General features: G+C 51.3%; 1 protein-coding gene across 6 annotated transcripts; it reads right to left on the bottom strand.

Annotated features, from left to right (window-relative positions):
- Positions 1–8,774: 8,774 nt before the first annotated feature.
- Positions 8,775–18,188, bottom strand: SFTPB (surfactant protein B). 6 transcript variants are annotated; one of them, XM_014852809.3, is made up of 11 exons: positions 18,014–18,188; positions 17,538–17,665; positions 17,123–17,194; positions 16,614–16,739; positions 15,853–15,996; positions 15,526–15,615; positions 12,662–12,845; positions 12,342–12,502; positions 11,353–11,433; positions 10,740–10,824; positions 8,775–9,833 (listed from the first exon to the last, which is right to left on the bottom strand). In XM_014852809.3, exons 1-10 carry the CDS (start codon positions 18,075–18,077, stop codon positions 10,762–10,764), a joined length of 1,113 nt encoding a protein of 370 aa, XP_014708295.3. In that variant the 5' UTR covers positions 18,078–18,188; the 3' UTR covers positions 8,775–9,833; positions 10,740–10,761. The 6 variants fall into 6 exon arrangements, with proteins under 6 accessions (XP_014708295.3, XP_014708297.3, XP_070367943.1 ...); XM_014852811.3 differs by having other exon boundaries at positions 8,775–9,785; positions 18,014–18,172; XM_070511842.1 differs by having other exon boundaries at positions 12,662–12,776; positions 18,014–18,172.
- Positions 18,189–19,374: the final 1,186 nt, after the last annotated feature.

Raw genomic sequence — 19,374 nt, 5'->3', positions numbered from 1 at the left:
CCCGCCTCTTGTTTTATATCCTTACCTTAGGCTACTTCCTAAAGGAAAGACTTTTTTTTTAATCCTTACAAACTGTCTGTTCTACAGTCTGTCATCTGGTTGACATCATGTGTGTCTTCCTGTCAGCTTGTGGGTGGTATGTCAGTTAGGATGCATTGTCTCTAAGTAACAAAACATCTGACAAAGTGATAAATTATTATTGTGCTTAACTAGAGGTCTGGAGGTGGATGGTTTCAGCCTGCAGTGTAGGTTGTGTGAGGGAAGAGGGAAGGAAGGGAGGTGGGAAGAGCATCTGACTGCAGTGCAGTCCTGAGAAAGTCTGTGCCAGGCCAGTGGGGAGCCCAGAGCAAAGATTGCCTGTCAGAAGAATCGAGCAGATGTGGCTTTCATCAAGTGTAGTCATTGATTAGGAACAGCCTGGAGGGAGTGTGGCCTTGGCCTGAGCACTATGGAGATCTGAGAATGGGGGAAATCTGTAGACACAGCCACTGGCAGCAGTCAGTCAACTACAGCACGTTCTCTTAAAGGGAGGTAGGAGCTGCGCACTTCTGTGGGTACCACCCTTTTCTTGTGGGACATAATACTCTCCTTATTTTCCTCTACCTCTCTGACAGCTTTCAGATTTCCTTTGCAGGCTCATCTTGCTCTATCCAGCATTAAAAGTTGGGGTTCCTCAAGACACGGTGCTAGGCCCTCCCTTTTCGCTGTTTACTTTTTCTCTAGGCCATTTCAGCCATGCCTGTGGCTTCACTTACCACCTTCAGGGCGATCACTCAAACAAATCTTAATTCCATACTTCTCTAAATTTTTAAACTTTATTTATTTTTAAATTTTACTAATTTTTTTGAGGAAGATTAGCCCTGAGCTAACTACTGCCAATCTTCCTCTTTTTGCTGAGGAAGACTGGCCTTGAGCTAACATCCGTGCTCATCTTCCTCTACTTTATATGTGGGACGCCTGCTGCAGCATGGCTTGCCAAGCGGTACTTGGGTCCACACCTGGGATCTGAACCGGCGAACCCCAGGCAGTTGAAGCAGAACGTGTGAATTTAACCACTGCACCACTGGGCTGGCTCCCAATTTTTAAACTTTAGAGCCAACTGCCTACTTGATATGTTTGGGATGTCTTAAAGTCAGTTTAAACTCAACATTTTCCAAAACTTGGGCGTGTGAGTTTTCTCCTCAAACTTAGTCTCTTTCCAGTGGTTTCTATGTAGGTGAAAGGTTCCACCATCCATCCAGTTATATAAGCTGGAAATTTATCCAGGAGTCATCCTTCCTCCACCCCCACTTCCCTTGTCTAAAATGTTACCAAGTCCTGTCAATTTTACTGTGTAATTTTTTCTTGAATCTCCCCACTTTTTGTTCTCTGCCACTGTCTAGTCTAAGCTAGTGCCAGCTTAGTCCAGGTCCAATCAGGAGAGAGAAACGATATAATAAGTTGATCAGGGAAAGTTTAATTTCAAGAATTATCAACTGTAACAGGATTGGAGTAACCAGGGATTAACTAGTAATAAGTAAGGAGAACTCTAAAGAATGTCGGGATACCAGACATGAGGAACAGCTGCTACCCTTACGGCTGACACAGAATGTCCAGGGCTGAGATCCAGGCCTTGGTGAAAGTCTACTCCCTGGAACTTGTCAGAAACCTGCTCTCTAGTGCATTAGGGAAAGCACATGACAGGGAGGTGTCTCACTTTGCTGCCAAACTGCCTGGGGAGGAGGAGAGTGCCCACTGAAGCTGCTGGCTGCTGTGCGCTGCAGGAGCCAGGCACCAGAGACTCCACAAGCACAGCAGGAGCCTGATGCTGGATGTCTGCTTTCAAGTAGGCACACTGGGACTGGGAAGGAAAGCGCTCTCTTCCTGCCGTGTGTCTCCAGCACACTCTTCTGACAAAGCTTCAGTGGCTCTGGCAAGAAAAAAATCGAGAGGGCCCAAATCCATTACCACAGAGCAGGCAAAAAGGGTGAATTTGGAGCTGAGAGGCACTAAACTGATAACTGGTGCAGTCCACTCCTTTGATAACTCGGCTTTCATATGCGCTCTTGTACACACATTTGAGCTCCCGTGCAACAGCGACAACCACAAAGAAAACCACACTATATTCTGCCCGACAAAAAATAGCTACCCTTTTTATGAGTGAACAAGTTTCCACCCTTTCCCAAAATGAAATGCACAGTCCCAAGAGTCGTGTATCCATTGGTGGCTATGTTGGTTACTCCTCAGATCCATTCACAGTCCCACTGAATAGTCTGTTGCCTAAAGACTAAGTTGTCGAGTTAACTTTCAAGTTGTATGTAAAATAAAAATGGAAAAAAGGAAAAATGGTTAGCATATGCAAATTATCACAGATGTAATAACAAGCAAATAGAAAATAAAGCTACTTATAGCTGTTATTTCTGTAATTGGTCGCAACGTTATAATTGATAACTGTGCTTCCTTCTTCCTCTACCCCTTCCACATTCACTCTGCCCTTAGCCTGAACCTCAGTTGGAGTCCTTTACCTGACAGTGACCCAAACCTTCAAACCCGAGGGTCTAACTCCTTAATCATCCTGCCCATCCTGCCCCCTCACCCCGCCCCCCGCCCTTTTTCTTTGTTGCTCTAGTTTTCTGTTAACGTTTACTGTGGATATAGTCCATCTTGTGTCCATTGTCTGAGAACAGTGCAGTTTCTCCTTGGTAATCAGGATCAATCACTCTGACAAGTAGATTACACTCCCTCACCCCACTTTTTTTTTTTCCCCCTATTGGTTCAGTAACATAAGTAGCCCCAAATGCCCAGGTGGTATCATCTTTTTTTTTTTTTTTTTAAAGATTTTATTTATCCTCCTCCTCCCGAGAGCCCCCCGGTACATGGGTGTGTATTTTTCGTTGTGGGTCCTTCTAGTTGCATGTGGGACGCTGCCTCAGCATGGCTTGATGAGCGGTGCCATGTCCATGCCCAGGATCCGAACTGGCGAAACCCTGGGCTGCCGCAGCAGAGCACGTGAACTTAACCACTCGGCCACGGGGCCGACCCCTCATCTTCTAAGTTAGTGGAACCGTTATTGTGTCCTCTGGTGGAAGTATTCCTCCCTTGGGAACTAAAATCTCTAAACCAGTAGAGATTAAAGTTGTTGGTACAGGAAGCAAAAATTCTGCAAGAAGGTTATTAGGTGTAGTAGAAGAGTCACTCCAACATCTGCGCATTTTCTAGACCCATGTATTTTGGCTCTGAGGGAGAGAGCATCATATAATGGTCTCTGATTCAAAGTATGTACTGCATCCTGTAAAAGAAGAGGACCAAATGGTACTGTAACAGTTTTCAGTAAGCCACTCTACCTTTCAGTTAGGCTAGCTGCTTCCAGATAGTGGTGTATGTGGTAAGAGCAGTTAAATCTATGGGCATGAGCCCATTACTGCGCTTCTTTTGCTGTGAAAAGAGTTCCTTGACCAGATGCAGTGCTGTGTGGAATGTCATGATGGTTGATAAGACATTCTGTGAGCCAATGCATGGTGGTGCTGGCAGAAGCATTATGGGCAGGGAAGGCAAATCTGTGTCCAGAATGTTTCTATTCTTCTGAGGACGGATTTCTGCCTCTATAATAGAAGGTGGTAATCAGCCTGGCACCAGGTGGCTGGCTGATCCCCACAAGGCATAGTGCCATATGAGGGGCTCAATGTTAATCCCTGCTGTTGGCGGATTAGATACTCAGCAGAAGTGCTAATCAGGTCAGGAGAAGGGAAGTCCATGTTGTCGAGCCCATGCATATTCTCCATCCCCACTACCATGGGTCCTGAGCTCTTTGAGCAAGCACTGGGGATGGCTGGAGAAAGAGACCGCTGGCTGACATTAGAGAGCATGTCCTTGGTGTACACCTATTTTTATGAAGAGTCTCTGCGGTGCATGCCTTTTGATGGGCATTCGCATGGAACACAAATATTTTCATAGTATATACTTATTCAAGTAGTCTCTCCATATACCTCTTCCCCAGACTTTCTTTTCACCAATCACACAATCCTGTTCCTTTTGGATCCCTGACCATCCAGCCAAACTGTTGGCAACTGCTCAGAATTAGTCTACATCTGCACTTGTGACCATCTCACACTCCAAATACAGTGAACAGCCAAATATACTGCCTGAAGTATGCCCGCTAGAGGATTTTCCTTCACTGTTGTCCTTCAGTGTCACCCTGAGTAGGGGTGAATCTGTCCACTTGTGGGTTGTACCAGCATATTGTGCAAATCCATCAATAAACCAGTCTTGAATTTTGTCTTCCTTGGTCAGCTGGTCTTAAGGAATACCCCAGGAGGCAATGCAGCAGGAGTTGGTACCAAAGGAATCTGAGCCACCTGCTCATGTAACTTGTGCCTTTTGGACCTGCCTGAGCTTGGTCTCTCATGCTGGTTCCATTTAATGATAGGCTGTAGCTGCGCATGTGCAACATGGCTAGGCATCAGACCACAGCCAGTTCATGAGGGGAACTCAGGCTGCATGGGCACCTGATGTGCCATGGTTAGGTGCTCAGTCTCTACCATGGCCCAGTCACTAGTCAGAAGAAACTGATTCTCAAAAGGAGAATAGGTATCTGCAGAAGAAGAGGACGTAAACTTGCTCCAAAATCCCGGAGTTCTGCACTGTGATTGTCCTACGGGTCTTGCCGGCGGCCCCATACAGCGTTCCTATTTGCCATGGGCACTTGGACATATCATTGGATCTCCTGGATCATAAGGCCCAAGTAGTAGAGCAGCCTGTTCTGCAGCCTAAACTTGCTGCAGAAACTTCTTTTTCTAGTCTCCTTGAAACTAGTGGCCGTACAGTTCTAAGTGACTCTCTAGATGTGTCAAAGCACACTCAGGTGGGGTGTATGTTGTCTCCAAAAGCCCAAACAGCCTACCATTGTGCCGCCTTTGTGGGTGTGTGTGCAGTAGGTGATAGGAGGTAGAGCAACTTGTTTGTCACCTTGGAGGGGATATTTTGACATACTCTAGACCACTGACCCTCAGAAACGTCACTGAGGTGGCAGGCCCCTGAATTGTGGGGTTACATCCCACCCTCTTGTTTTCTTATGTGTTACTGAAACATTTAAAGTACTTGGTACTCCTGCTCATCAGATCCAGTCATGACAATGTCATCAATGTAGTAGACCAGTGTCATGTTTTGTGGGATGTCAAGGCGATCAAGGTGTCTGTGACCTATGTTCTGGTGGAGAGCGGGAGAATTGGCATTGTCCTGAGGCGACACTGTGAAGGTTACTGTTGGCCCTGCCAGGTGAAAGCAGACAGCTTCTGGTGATCTTTAGAAAGCGGTGTGGAGAATAAAGTATACAAGTGCCAGGGGCTGTGCTGTATCAGTAAACATGCTACATCTGGGACAACAGCTTCTTTTGGAGTCACCCTCTGACTTATTGATTTATATATAATTATCATGTAATTTTTATATAAATTACATAGTTTATTATTAATTATATAAATTATATAATTATGTTACATAAATTATATAATTTAGTATTAATTATATAATTACATAATATCATTATATAATTAATGATTAATTTATGATTGTCCCAAGTCACTCTCCAAGATCCATCTGACTTCTGCACAGGGCCTCTGCCACTCTCATTCTTAGCTATTGCCGGTTTCTGTTTACAGTGAGCTCCTAATGGGTCTCCCCACACTCCCTTGTCCCCCTCCACCAATTCATTCACACTTTAACCAGAGTAATCTTTTAAAAAACAAACCTAACCAACTCATCTCTCCCTCACACCCTGGTCTCTCACTTAAGACACTTCCTTGGCTCTTAGGATAAAGACTGAAATTCCTAGCCTCTCTGGCCTCTCCTCTGGGGAGGTTTCTCGCGGTCCTCCATCCCAGGCTCACTGACCTTCGTTCTGTTGCTCAGATGAGCCACAGCCCTTTGTGCCATCTGCTTCCTCTGCTAGGGATGCTCCTTGATCCTCTTCACCTCTCTGATGCCTCGTATCCACTTAGTATCATGTGTGTCTCTAATTGATAGCACTTATCGCACCTGAAGTATTCCATTTTTTTCTGTGATTCTGTGATTAATGTCTGTCTTCCCAGCTAGACTCTGAGTTCCCAAAGGGCAGACAGGAACTGTTTTCTTTTGTGCCCAGCTCTAGGGAAATGCTTTGCACTTAGGAGTCAGTCACTAGTGATTGTTGAGCAAATGGCATGGTACTAAGTCTCTGTTCTCTGTATCCTTCTTTTGCACAGATGATTTTGTCTCTTTGTGGTCTCCCAAGAGGTTGACAATAGATAATGTTGCCTGAAAGGTTGGGGACCACAGCTTAGAGCTGTCATGTCCTGTGTGCAGTAGCTTAACGTCCTTGTGGTTGACACATGGCTTGCTTCCACCACTGCTGTCTGAGCCAGGGGCCTGGCCCGCATGTCTTTACGGTCCTGATCCCACCATATGCTTCCACTTTTGGAAACCTCATGTTCTGGCCACTCTAACCACAGATGAGAAAGAAGTGAAATTCGTGCTTTCTTAACCAGAAATCACAAAGGAGAAGATAGATACATAGAAAACATATCCTAAATCTAAAAGACATATGATAGATAGAAAATTTGCAACATATAGGACAGTAAATAAATGAGTATACCTGATATACTCATTTACTGGAAAGATAATAAAAAGAACACTCCAATGGAAAATCAGACAAAAAACCCAAATAGAAATTTCATGAAAGATCACATACAAATGGCCAATAAACATGTAAAAAAAAATGTTTACTTTTACTTAGTAACCAAAGAAATGCAAATTAGAATAACCAGAGAGGTCATTTTTATATTTTAGATTAGCAAAGATTTGAAAGATTGCTATACCCAGGGTTGATGAGAGTGGAAAAGAGACACTTGTTTACTATTGCGATGGAAACTGGTGTGGCTGGTAGAGAGGGGCAGTTTGGTAATACATCATGGATTAAAGGTAAAGGTGTGCATAGTTTTCATCCCCCAAAATTTTGTGTCTTGGAATTGATTCTAATAAATAGAATAGTAAACAAAGATAAAGTGCCAGGATTCTTATTTTTCACAACATTGTTGATAATAATTGTTTTAAAAAGGAAAGTGCTTATATCAAGAAAGTCAGCAGCAAGTAGCAGTAATATAAGTATCTACATTTGTTGACCTGGAAAGGTTATTTTTAAATGAACAGAGCAGTTTTCAAAGAAGCATGTATAGAATGTTCCCATTTTTGTAAATCTGTTACATCTCTTTGTATATGTGCAGAGAAAGGCTTGGAATGATAAATAATGTTATAGTGATTGTGTTTTGGATTTTAAATCTCAGTCATTAATCAGGGGGACAAAACGTAACTGTCTTTATTTCTCTATAACTGAACTCATTTGGCTCATTAGCCCCCAAAACTTAGTAATTCCATTTGAAAATAACTCGATCCCTTGTTGTTTAATACGCAGCCCCTCTTGGATAAATAATCACAGAATCCTCCTTGCCTTTTCCCTGGGAATGATTTACCAATTGCCCTGTCATGAGGAGGATGTCATGACTGGTCTCCCTGGTCCTCCAGGTCTCCACTGAAGCGTTGCTCGTCTTGCCTTATCTCCCCCTTGTGCTGCCATTGGCTACACATGTCTGACTTTTGCTCCTCTCAAGGTCCGCAAAATCTGTCAGTGCTTTGTCTCCAGTCACAGGGGCTCTCGGGGGCTCGCCGTCTTGTCCAGAGCTGATTCTGACAGCCCCTTGGGCCGTGGGCTGTGATCGCTCTTCTGTGTCATGCTGGGGGCACTCCCTGAAGAGGGCCTCCGCCTGTCTGTCTAGGTCCCTCTCTGAGGCTGTGCTCTTCCCTCTGTGGTGTCACATTGGAGGCAGCCTTCTCTAAGGGACTCTTGTTCTCCTCACACCACACCCTGGAAAGTGAAGATCAAGTCCCGTCTGCTCTTGGGGCCTCACCCCTTCTGGGGCTTCTCCCTCCCCACCTTCCTCTTGGGATGCAGGATGCTGGGCGCGTCTCAGGGACCCTCTGAGTCTCAGCCCTAGCCACTTCCTGCCACTTCTCTCCTCCCACCAGCTGGTTAACTCCTGGTCTCCTTTTGAGTGAAGCCTCTCCTTCAGGCCTAGGCACTTCATCTTCCCAACCAGCCTTTTTAAAGAATTTAAAACACTCTTCTCTCAGGGACTTGGGGCTTTTTGAAATGGAAATAATGGCTTTCAAGACAGTAGTCTGCTATAGATTTACAAAAATTTACTTAAAAGTTCAAATTCAGAGGCCAAGAATTTGTGTGCATCAGCCCTACCCCAGGAGTAGGTTGTATAGAAAGCTTTCCCTGGTGCCTGAAGGTGGAGGTGTGGGGAAAATGGATTGAAAACGTCTAGCTCAGTGTCAAAGTATACATCCTTCTATAGTTCTCTCCCAGGACTGGGAGGGTTGTGGGTGATTTCCACTCTTTTTTGGTCTGCAGTTTCTGAATTTTCTACGAGAAACACATTTCTTTTATAATAGGGAATACCACAAAAGTTCTTTTATAAATAAAGGAACTCTTCCAGACATTTAGGTCTTTAATGCTAAAGGATTCTTTATCTGTTTTTTGGTATGTTTTGATTTTTTGTACCCTGACAACCTCACCTTGTCACAGTGAGTGGACTCTTCGGGAGAGGGGAAGGTAACAGGTGAGGGCCGGGCTGGAGGCACTTATAAGAGGGAGAGGTGATGTGGGCATCTGCTTCTCCGTCAAAGGGGAGAGTGAGGTGGGCTCCCAGTGGCTCCCTTCAGAGTGAGGCTGCAGTTGCTGCAGCATCTTAAAGGACAGTGTCTTTTTCTTTTTAGTACAAGGAAATATGACTTTATTAGCATTATTATAGGCATTGCATTACATAGGAACTGATTCAGAGCATGCACAGCCCCAACTGAGCTTTGAGGAGATAAATCATAGCAGAAATTGAATCACCCTGCAATTTCTAACAAAAGTTGGAAGTTCACCTTAGAAAGACATAAAAAAGGAAAACCCCTTTTTACATCTTAAAAGTGACAGCTCTTCAGCAGCAGCAGATTTCAGATATGAAAATTTGCCCGACCACCTTCCCACCATGCCTGAACACTGCCATGTCCTCTCTTGACCACGCCAGGGATTTCCTGATTTTTTAAAAAAGTTTAAGGATTTCATACGCTTAGCTTTCATGGTAACTTACGTTCCCATTTTTTATTCTTCTGAATTTTAAATTTTGTGAAAGTGTTAGCAAAATAATTGTAAAAGCTAGTATCTTGTGCACATGGAGATGGGAGTGAGGCAGGGCCCACCGTCTGCCCTGCTGTCCTCCTGGGCTCGGATGGCCAAATTCCCCTCGGCCCAACCCTGAGGGGCTGTGGAGCTGTGCTGGCTCCGGTCCACTGTGAAGCTGGCCCAGGCTGGAAGCCCCACCTCTGGCAGACCTCCTCCAGAAGACGCTGCCCTACACCCGGAGAGGACGGAAGTGACTGTGGTTTCAGGCTGTGGTTAGAGATAGCACAGACAAGACAGACACTGGCCTGAGAGCACAAGCTGTGGGTTCGTGGCCCACCAGCTTAAGGTCCTTTTGAGGAAAGGAGGTGGGGACGGTGAGCATAGCAGTGAAGGCTTCTTTTCAGTGGGGGCAGGGAGCGTGAGGAGGAGCTTTGTCATGTGGGAGAGCTCGAGTCCTGGAGACCGCTTCACTTGGTAACCTCTTTGCTGCTGAGGAGAATGAGGGCCAGAGAGGTGGTGGCATCTCTTGGCTGGGGACCCGTGGTCAATTGATGGCAGAGTTGGGACCAGAGCCCAGGCCCCTCGTGCCAAGCCACTGCTCTTCCTGTTTCAACAGGGATGGAAGGCTCAGGTCTTCCTGGTGCCGGGAGCCCTGCTCATCAGTGGGGGAGGGATACCATTAAACAGGTCCCTGTGGGATGGGTCTGGGTCGGGGCAGACATTTCCTCCCCACTGCCTCCCACAGGGACTTGTGATTCTAGGAGGGCTCCTGGAGGGCGGGGGGCTCCCTGTTTTATTCACACCTCTAGTTCTTGTCCCTAGAATGTGGCCTGGCCACAGGCACTCACTACATTTTTTTAAAATGAGCGAAGAAGTGAATAATGACCATTGCGTTAGGGGCTTGCTCTGAGCAGAATTGTAAAGTCAACCAAGTTTGCTCTGGGGCACTTCGAGCCCACTGTTGCCATGTCTGTCCCTCTCAGCATCACTTCCCTGCCCCGAGGCACCTGGTCACAGAGGCTGCATCTGACCCACCCCTGCATCCTAAGGTGCTACCTCTGACTTAGACAATGAGAGGGAGAGAGAAATGTGTCTCAGGAGGGTGGAGTCAGATGATGGTGGAGTTCCTGGCATCTGAGGGGATGACACTTTGGGCAGTGAAGTCTGATGTCCCCTGAGTTTCAGGAAAGTTTGACCTTGGTCTGAACACATCAAATACTGAGGATCAGGGAGTCCGGAGGGTGAGCTGTGAAGGGGAAGCCTCAGGCAGGAGCTGAAGCTCTCCTGAGGGCTGGGACAGGGCAAGGAAGCTGAGAGCTGGGCCTGGCACTGAGGGCAGCAGGGATTCTGAGGAGAGGGAGTGGGTGGGGTCTGAGAGAGGTCACTCTCGTGCTGGTGCCGCCAGGGGCCCTCAGGAGCCTTGAGTTATAGCCTGTGAGGAGGATGGAGCAACCAGCAGCAGTGGCTCCCGCCTCCTGCTTGGGGAACAGGGGCCCTCCTCTGATGGGTGCGGGATGGGCCCCCCTCCTCCTCCCCCCAGTTGGGAGCCTGGACTCACCTGGTACAGCTTTGAGTTCTCATCAGAAGTGGGGGCTGCCGACACACTGGAGAGGACTGAACGTGGTTGCACACACCCCCAGGGCCTGCACAGAGACAGCATTAGGGCCTGAGGCCTTGAACCCCGCTCCCATTCCAAGCTCTGAGAGGGATGGGGAGGCCTCTCCTGGAAAGGGCAGCTCTCCACCTGCCACCTGGCGGGTACTCTTGGTGTAACCTGGTTAACTCCTTGGGTGCTCCGAGCCCCGGCCTTCTCGGTTTAGAATTGGAGAAGATGGGATGCTTGCCCCAGAACCCCCACTGTGCAGCCACTGCCAAGCACACACTGCTCTGTGAACAACCTCCATCCCATAATGTGCATCAAACCACACTCCTTAAAGCTGCCCCCTCCCTTCCCATACTGCTCCTTTCCATTCTTTTGTAGCTTTTTCTTGACCGCTCTGAGATGCCTTTTCTATATTAAAGCAGTGGGGGGCACCTCCCAGGCCTAGGCCTGTGCTCCTGGGGCTGCTCTGGACCCAGAGGAGTGGGCCCTCTGAGGATCATGCACCAGAGAGGGTGGGGCTCTGGGAACTGAGGAAGGTGCTAGGACCAGTGGGCAGGGGCGGGCATACCTGGCAGGTGGCGTGGGCAGCCCAGCCCCTGGATGCCAGGGTCTGCAGCTGCGGCATGTGCTGCTCCAAAAATTGCTCACACTGAGGAAGGAGACAGACAAATGGATGTGGGGTGGACCGGGCCCCCTGCAGGACTCTCCTGCCTTGCCGTCCTGGTCTCTCCACTTATCTGGATCACTCCAGGGCTCCCCCCTGACCCGCCGTAGGTCCGGCCATCGGCCCCCTCTGAGCAGCTCAGGCTATAAGTAAGACTGAACAACCCTGTGTGGGCTGAAATGGAGGGTTTCTGTCGGGAAAGCCAGGAACGTTGGAGATGGAGGGTCTTGAAACCCAGGCACAGGGGCTGAATCTTAGCCCCCACCTTCCCCTCCTCCCAAATTTCAGTCCTAGAAGAAACCTTCAAGCTCATCTGGTCTTTGAGATCTGGTGTGGTAGGCAGCAGGGAGCCCTGAAAGTTATGGAGCAGAGGAGTACCCTGCGGAAGCTGCCTCCTGGGAAGGCAGTCAGCAGGCTGGCCTCGGCCGCGCCATCGGCATCATACGTTAAAGGGAATTCACTGTCATCGGCTCTGAGTACTGCGACTCTAGGACCTTCGAGCCCAGCCTTCTCCTTTTGCAGGTGGGTTTGTCCCCAGTGAGTCACAATGGGAGGAGGGATGGGGCTGGGACAGGACCAGGACCCTGGAGAGAAGGCCAGGCCCTCTCCCGCTCCCTTTGGCCCTGGCCCTTGGCATTATTCGTCTCCTGGTAAACTGGCCTTGCTCCTCTTCCATGAGGGAGGCCTGTGGGTTCTCCCAGCCCACATCCTTTGTCCAGAGGTGACTGCTGAATCGAGCAGGTTTTGCTCTGAGTCACAGTCCCACCGTTGTTTGGCCCATGTCCTGTCTGAGCTCCTCAAGGGCAGAGGTCTGGCCCACCCTGTGAGTCTCTGGCTGGGAAGCCGTTCTCAGCTCAACCCTCCACCCGCCCTGGGTCCCAAGTTCCCCACACCTTTTGCCTGTCCAGCCAGGAGCCGAGGCAGGCCTGGCGCATTGCCTGCGGCATGGGCTGCGTGCTGCTGTTTCTTGCCTGGGTGGTCACAAACAGGCAGAGCTGGCACTTGGAGTCTTGTGATAGCCATTTTCCCGGGAGGGACCCTAGAGCGGTGAGGGCTAGAGAGAAAACAGTCAAGGCTGCCCTGCAGAGGTACTCAGTTTCCGTTCTTGCTGGTGTGGTGCAGGGGGATAGGAGAGGGAGAGGGTGGTGCAGGGCCGAGGGAGGGGGCAGAGGATGAGACGGACAGTAGGCAGGGGCTGGGGCGGCAGGCTCACCTGGGCCAGTGCCATCCTCGCTGGAGCACCTGAGGACGAGGCCGCAGACCAGCTGGGGCACAAAGCGGCCCAGCAGTGCGTCCAGAAGGATGACAGTGTAGCGCTCGGCCAGGCACTGGCAGATGCCACCCACCACCAGGGGTACCACGTGGCACACCTGGGCCACAGCCACGGCCAGCACACCCTGGGGCGGGGGTCGAGAGAGGGCACGGTGGGACCTTCTCTGGCAAGATCTACTCCGTGCCCACTGGGCATTTCGTAGACTTTCTTTTGTTCCCTTCTCAGAGGGTAAATGATTATGCTGTTTACAGATAAGGACACTGGACATCAGAGAGTCCAGGGACTTGCCCAGAGTCACAAGCGAGTGCTGGAGCCAGGCTGGGGGTCCAGCTCTGACTTCAAAGGCTCTGGAATCGTTGAAAGGGGCATAGCTAGCCCACAGAGGTGGGCATCCCAAGGCCACCTGGCAGCCGGGGGCAGAGATGGAACGTGATCTGTGTCTTCTCCCTCCTGACCCAGGGCTTGCTGTGCTTCCCCACATGTGGCCTCACTCCTGTCTGTGGCTCCCAGAGCCAACCTGTCCCTGGTTGCAGGAGTCCCTGGGGGAAGCCGGGAGTTTCCCCACCTGACCTTGATTCCAAACACAACCTCCAAGGTGAAGGGCAAGGAGAGAGGCAGCAAGCATGCTAGCTCATTCCTTCCCTCCTTTATTCACTCAACCAACTTGTAGGAAGGACCCATGTGCAACAGGTTGACCTTGGCCCGGCTCCTGCTTGCAGCCCCCACTGTCCCCCAGGGCCAGCAAGGTTGAGGTGGGAGCTGGGCACAGGGAAGTGCAACTCTCTGGGTGTGATGTGTTCCAGATGGGTACATTTCACCCACCTGCTGGCATTGGAACCCACACTCTGCCTCCCCTCCTGCTACAACGATGATGGATGAGTGATCTTTGCTCTGTCAAAGGCCAGCCTGTCCACTCATGCACTGGTCCCCCCAGATCCCCCTTCACAAGTGCTTCATCCCTGCATTATCCTCTCTCTTCTGCCTCATTACTTCTCCCATTGGCATATAAACATGTTAAAATAGCTTCTGTCATTAAAAAGCCTCACCCATCTCTGTTCCCCTTCCCAGAAAAACTTCTTGAAACAGTTGTCAATACTTGCTGCTCCATTTCTTCCCCTCCATTCTCCCTGGAGCCCACTGCATTTGGGCTTCTGTCCCCATCATGCTTTCAAAACAGCTCTCGAGGCCCCCAACAACCTCCCTGTTCCCAATCCCCCAGTCCTGCCTTGTCTTGATCCAGCAGGAGCTTTCAGCCCAGGTGACCACTCCCTCCTCAAAAGGGAGGGAGAACTTTCTCCTCTCAGCTTCCGTGACATCACACCATGCTGTCCCCCACTTCATTGGCTGGCCCTCCTTGGGCTCTTTTGCTGGCATTTCCCTCTGTTTGACCAGGACTCCTCCTCCAGCCTGGCCATACCACGTCCCTGGGATGGACCATGGATGATCCCACTCTCCCTTGGATTTAAATCTTGTCCACAGCCAGAGACTCTTAGATTGATATCTCTGCCCCTGACCTTTCCCCTAAGGCTCGACATCTCCTCTTGCATGTTGTACTGCCATCTGGGACTTAGGACTCGGAGAGGGCTTCTAGCCATGTTATTTTTCTGCCCAAACCAGTTTCTTCTCAAGTTTACCCATCTCAGCTGGTGACATTACCAGAGAGCTGGTTGCTCCAGCCAAAGTCCATGAAGTCATCATGGATTCCTCACCTGTCCTCACTCCCCAGGTCCCACCTATAACCAAGTCCTGTTGAGCCACCTCCCAAACATATCCCCAGTCCACCTCTTACCTCCACCCCTATCTTCTCTCATTGAGATTGTCTGCAATAGTCTCCTAATTACTCTCCTTGCTTTCATTATTGCCTCCCATCTGCCCAACCCATCCTTCAAACAGCAGGACAGTGATCTTTCTAAAGTGCAACTCAGACCATGGCATCCCCCAGTTGAAACCCTTCCACAGCTGTAAATAGCATTGGGAATAAAGTCCAACGTTTCTTAACTTGACTTAGACATTTCCACATGGCCTGGCCATGCCTTCCCCTCTGGTCCCTTCTCCGACCACTCTCCCCTTGGCCCATCTGCTGCAGCCATGCAGGCTTTCTGTTCCTCTGGCTTGCCAAGCTCGTTCTTGATCGAGGCCTGTGGCCCATCAGGGTCTTGTCCTCTAGGTCCCAGCTTAATTGTCACCTCCTCAGACACTCTTCTTGACCAACCAGCCTAACCCCCTCTCCCGTCACTGTCCCTCACTTCATATGTTTTAATTCTCTGCTCTGCCTTTATCACTATCTGAAAAAATCTCTCCTACCACAAGGCAAACTTGGGAAAGCGAAGACCTCATCGGCTGCTGGACCCCTCCGTGACCAGATGGAAAGGGCTGGTGGGTCAGGGGCTCTCCTCACTGGGCCCCATTTCAGGGCGGGGGAGCTCTGGGCTGACGGGGCCCTCGGGCAGTGGTCAGTACAGGTCCAGAAGACTCCACATTCGGCGCAGGCGGGGATGGGGAGACCATCTGTGGAAGTTCTCCTTTTGAAAAATTAAAGCAGCTTTTCTAGAGAGACCACTAGGATTCTTCTTCATCAGATGGTGAGCCGCCGGAGGGCAAGCCTGGGTCTGGTCCATTTTCGTACTTTGACGCCTGACACAGTGCCTGGCACACAGCGGGGGCCTGACATTTGTTGAATGTACTCTAGGCCTGGCACCTACTGGGGACAATGCACCAATGGCTCCCCTCCTACTTCTGGCAGCCAGCTGGCCCCTGACAGGGGTGGGGGAAGCTGGACCTCTGGGGGCCCCTGGACGCCTCACCTTGGGAATCATAGCTTGGACCCGCTTGATCAGAGTCCTGCAGAGCCAGCAGAAGGGGAGGGGGATGGGAAACCGCTGCTCAGAGAGATCCTGGGGGAGAGAATCACGGGCGGAGGCTGGGCTGGGCACGGGAAAAGGCATCCTCCGGGCTCTGCCTCCCCCTCCCCTTGTCGCTCCTGCCTTAGGCCCTGCCTGGAGTTGCTTGTCCCCTTCCCTGCTTTGCCCCTCCCAAGGCCCAAGTACTCATGGGCCTCCACTGTGGCCCTAGCTCTCTGGATCCCCACCTATCCAGTGTGAGGGGCCAGCAGCGTGAGGGGCCTCCCTCACCAGTGTCTCAGGCCCAGGTATCTCTCCAGGCAGCTCGGGGAGGACCAGCTTGTCCAGAAGAGGGTTCAATCGCTCTGGCTCCAGCCCTGGCTCTGGACGCTCAAGTTTGCACAGGCCCAGGTACTTGCAGATGGCCCTCGGGTTCTAGGGCACAATGCAGGGTGAGGGGGTGGTTAGGATGCGGGAGGGAACCCCATTCCTGCTCAGGCTGCTCAAGGACTCAGGGACTAGGGCCGCTGGCTTTGGGCCTGGAGTCAGGGGAGCAGGCCGGGTGGGGGCTGTGGTTTAGAGCTCTGTGATGGGTGTGGAGGGAGACAAAAGGCAGAGATGGACCAGGTGGGGACTTCGGGGCGGGTGTCTGGGAATGTGTGTGAATGAGCGTGAGCACGAATGTTTGTGAGAATGAATAAGTGTAAGCATGAGTGTAAGTGTGAGTGTGTAACAGTGTGGGTTTTATGTGAGACTGAGTGTGTGCTATGTGTGTGACTGTGTTTACTTGCATGAAGGGTATGAGGGGGTGTGTGGCTGTTTGTAAGTGCACAGGCCCACTGTGTACAGGTGAGCAGATGGGGCTGTGATCTGGGGACCTGGCTGAGGGGCAGTGTGTTTCCTGGGCTGGTTGTGGGCAGGGTCTCTGTGTGTGTGTGCACGTGTGTATGTGTGGCGGGCTGGGTGCTGTGTGTGTGGGTAACTCTGGGCATGGGTAGGCATGGGGGGCTGTGCGGGGAGGCAGGTTGGAGGCGAGGTCCGCGGGCCCTCACAATCTGGCTCTGGAAGTAGTCGATGACCACTGGGAAGTAGACATCCAGCATGTGGCGGCACTGGGGCACGAGCAGCTTCAAGGGGAGGACGTCACACTCACGCTCCAGGAACTTCCGCATCGTGTCCTGGGAGGCAGATGGGAGCCAACAAGGACGGAGAGGGGACCATCAGCTTGTCCTCTCTGAAGTCTGCCCCGTCCCTGCATGCAGGGCCACCAGCAGGCAGACTGGCCACCCTTCTCCCAGGACCGGAGTTCAGAGACTGCCAAGGAGTTAAGTACACTTGGGCACAGGTAGGGCCCCTTCTCCCTCAGGAAAGATGATCTCTACCTGTGCTGCTGAGCTCACTGCCAAGGCCCTCTCTGGTCCAGGAGGTGCCTGGAGTCCCCAGATGACCCAGGCCTCACCCTCAGCCTGGAAATGGCCTCTTTATGGGGCTAACCTCTTCTCCCTGCTCTGTCTCCCATCTCTTGGCCCATAAACTTTACCCAGGATCTGGGCCTCATCACCTGGAAAATGGCCTCCTTGGTCATATTGGTGAGGATGCGGACAATGTCTTCACATTCCTGGCACAGATCATCCTGGAGAGGGGGCCCAAGGTGGGGCACATGAGTGACAGGCTCCCAGCTCAGGTGGGTGAGGCTCTTTCAGAGACTGACAGGGAATTTCAAAGCACAGGCAACTGCCGGCCACCCGCAATCCCATCCCATCCCATTTCAATCCATTCCATTTTAGCCCATCCCATTCTATCCATCCCTTCCCATCCCATCCTATTCCATCCCATCCCATTTCAACCCATTCCATTTCATCCCATCCCATCCCATCCCCTACTGGGGGTTCTAATTCTCTCAGGACCATCCAGAGCATACCCAGTTCCCTCTGTCTCAGACCTTTGGTCCCCATGCATGCTTGGGTGGTACTCACTGGTCCTGCGTGTCCCCAGACTTCCTGTAGGCAGTGCCCCAGGGCTTTGCACTGCAATGCTTGCTCCAGGCTTTGGCACCAGAACTCAGGGCCCTGGGCACAGGCCAGTGATGAGGTGGTCCAGACAGCTGCAGTTTGGAGCCAAAGCAACCTTGGGATCCAGGCCACACCTGGTGCTCTGACCTCACCCATCCTCCAAACCCGATTTTACTGGGAGCACATGGCTGTTAAACATGCAGGAGTCAGATAGCTCTGAGTTTCACCTGCTCTTGTGCCCACCAGCTGTGTGACCTTGTGCCAAGCCCTGGAGCCTCTCTGAGCCTCAGCTTCCTCATTTTTAAAATGAGGATAATGCACAGACTAGGCACAATGCCTGGCATGGAGCCAGAGCTCAGTAAGAAGTGGAGGTGGCAGCGATGTCCCATCCGCACCTGGCCCAGCTGGGAGGGAGGTGAGGAGAGGCTGGGGACACTCACCAGCGCCTGGGCCACAGAGTGTGGGGAGCAGCAGCAGCCACAGCAGCAGGTGTGACTTGGCCATGACGCCTCCACAGCCTGGACACCCTGCCTGGGCCCGGGGCCCTTATAGCTGGGGGCGGGGCCAGGGCTCCATGGGAGCAGCAGGACCCATTGTTTGCCTTTCCCTGGAGGGCCCTCCAGGGGCTTTGAGCCCTAGCTCTTCCCAGCACTCCTGCCTGCCTGCCCCCACCCCTCCCTGTCTCCTGCCCTGTCCTGCTCTCTGCCCCCTCCCCTAACTCCCATGGGCCTGGGCTCCTGGCTCCTTCCAACCAGGGTGCTTTTGAGCCTCCATATCTGGCCCCATATCTCTGGGATCTGGGAGGGAAACTGAGGCAGGGTCAGGGCGGCCAGAGTGATCCCCCTCCCATCTCCACCCAGGCCTCTCAGGCCTCCTCTGTTCTTGTGCAATGCCCTCGAGAGCTTCCTGCCTGCTCTTGACCCAGGGCAAGCACCGGAGGGGCAAACCCAGGACTCTCCTAGGCCACCCACTTCCCACTCCCTCCTTATCCTCTCCCTCAGAAAACGCCTCTGGTTCTGTGGACACATGGCTGGCATTAGTCAGAGGAGCGTTTACATGAAACAATGAAAAAACCAAAATGCCCCAAGAATCTAAGACAAGGATGTGGAGGCTGAGATTTCCAGAGCAGCTCTCAGACAGCGATGCTGCCTGTGTGCCCTGGGGACCCCTCCGGGGTAGGGGCTGAGGCACAGCTAGTGGTTCAGGAGAAAGAAACTGTCCTCTGCAGCTGCAGAGTCTCTCAGTTCAGGCCCCACGGAGCAGGGCACGTCCAAGGACAAGCTCACCACCTGACAAGGGCAGACGCTATGGTGAGCGCGGGGAGTAGAGCCTCAGCTCAGCGGCCACCACCTTGGTGATCAGTTGTTCTGATTGCTGAGGAGCCCTCTCCAGCGGAGGCTCACAGGCCTCTGTAGTCCAGGAAGTGCTCCGACACTCATGCCGTGGGCGGGGCAAGAATTAGTACCATTGGACACAGGATGCTCAAGTGACATCCTTGAGGTCACTCAGGGATTCATGTAGTTTCTGTTGGCCTCAAGCCCTTGTCAGTACGACAAACACAGTTGCCATCCTGGGAGCTGACCAAGAGTGTGTAAATGTGTGACGGAAGATTAGCAACCCGATGGCTCGCATACAACCTCAGGAGGGTGGAAGCGGGAGGTGCTTGCAGTTTAGTAAGTGTTACACGAATGAGCCGAGCTGGAGACAATCAAGTTTGGACACAATCAGGACTGACTGAGCAGCAGAGTGGGGGTTCATGGCTGGCTGTGAAACCAGGGGTCAAGTTGCTTTAACTATACTC

The sequence above is a fragment of the Equus asinus genome, chromosome 6, assembly GCF_041296235.1.
Source record: "Equus asinus isolate D_3611 breed Donkey chromosome 6, EquAss-T2T_v2, whole genome shotgun sequence".
In the NCBI taxonomy this organism is placed as follows: Eukaryota; Metazoa; Chordata; class Mammalia; order Perissodactyla; family Equidae; genus Equus; species Equus asinus.
This window is presented reverse-complemented; position numbering and strand designations above follow the sequence as displayed.

Excerpts from the sequence above, each read along its gene's own strand:
- SFTPB (XM_014852809.3), bottom strand. The coding sequence starts at position 18,077 with ATGGCCAAGTCACACCTGCTGCTGTGGCTGCTGCTGCTCCCCACACTC. Across the intron at positions 17,195-17,537 it reads TCTGGGGACACGCAGGACCA|GATGATCTGTGCCAGGAATG; the intron begins GTGAGTACCACC and ends CCCCCTCTCCAG. Across the intron at positions 15,997-16,613 it reads ACTACTTCCAGAGCCAGATT|AACCCGAGGGCCATCTGCAA; the intron begins GTGAGGGCCCGC and ends ATTGTGCCCTAG.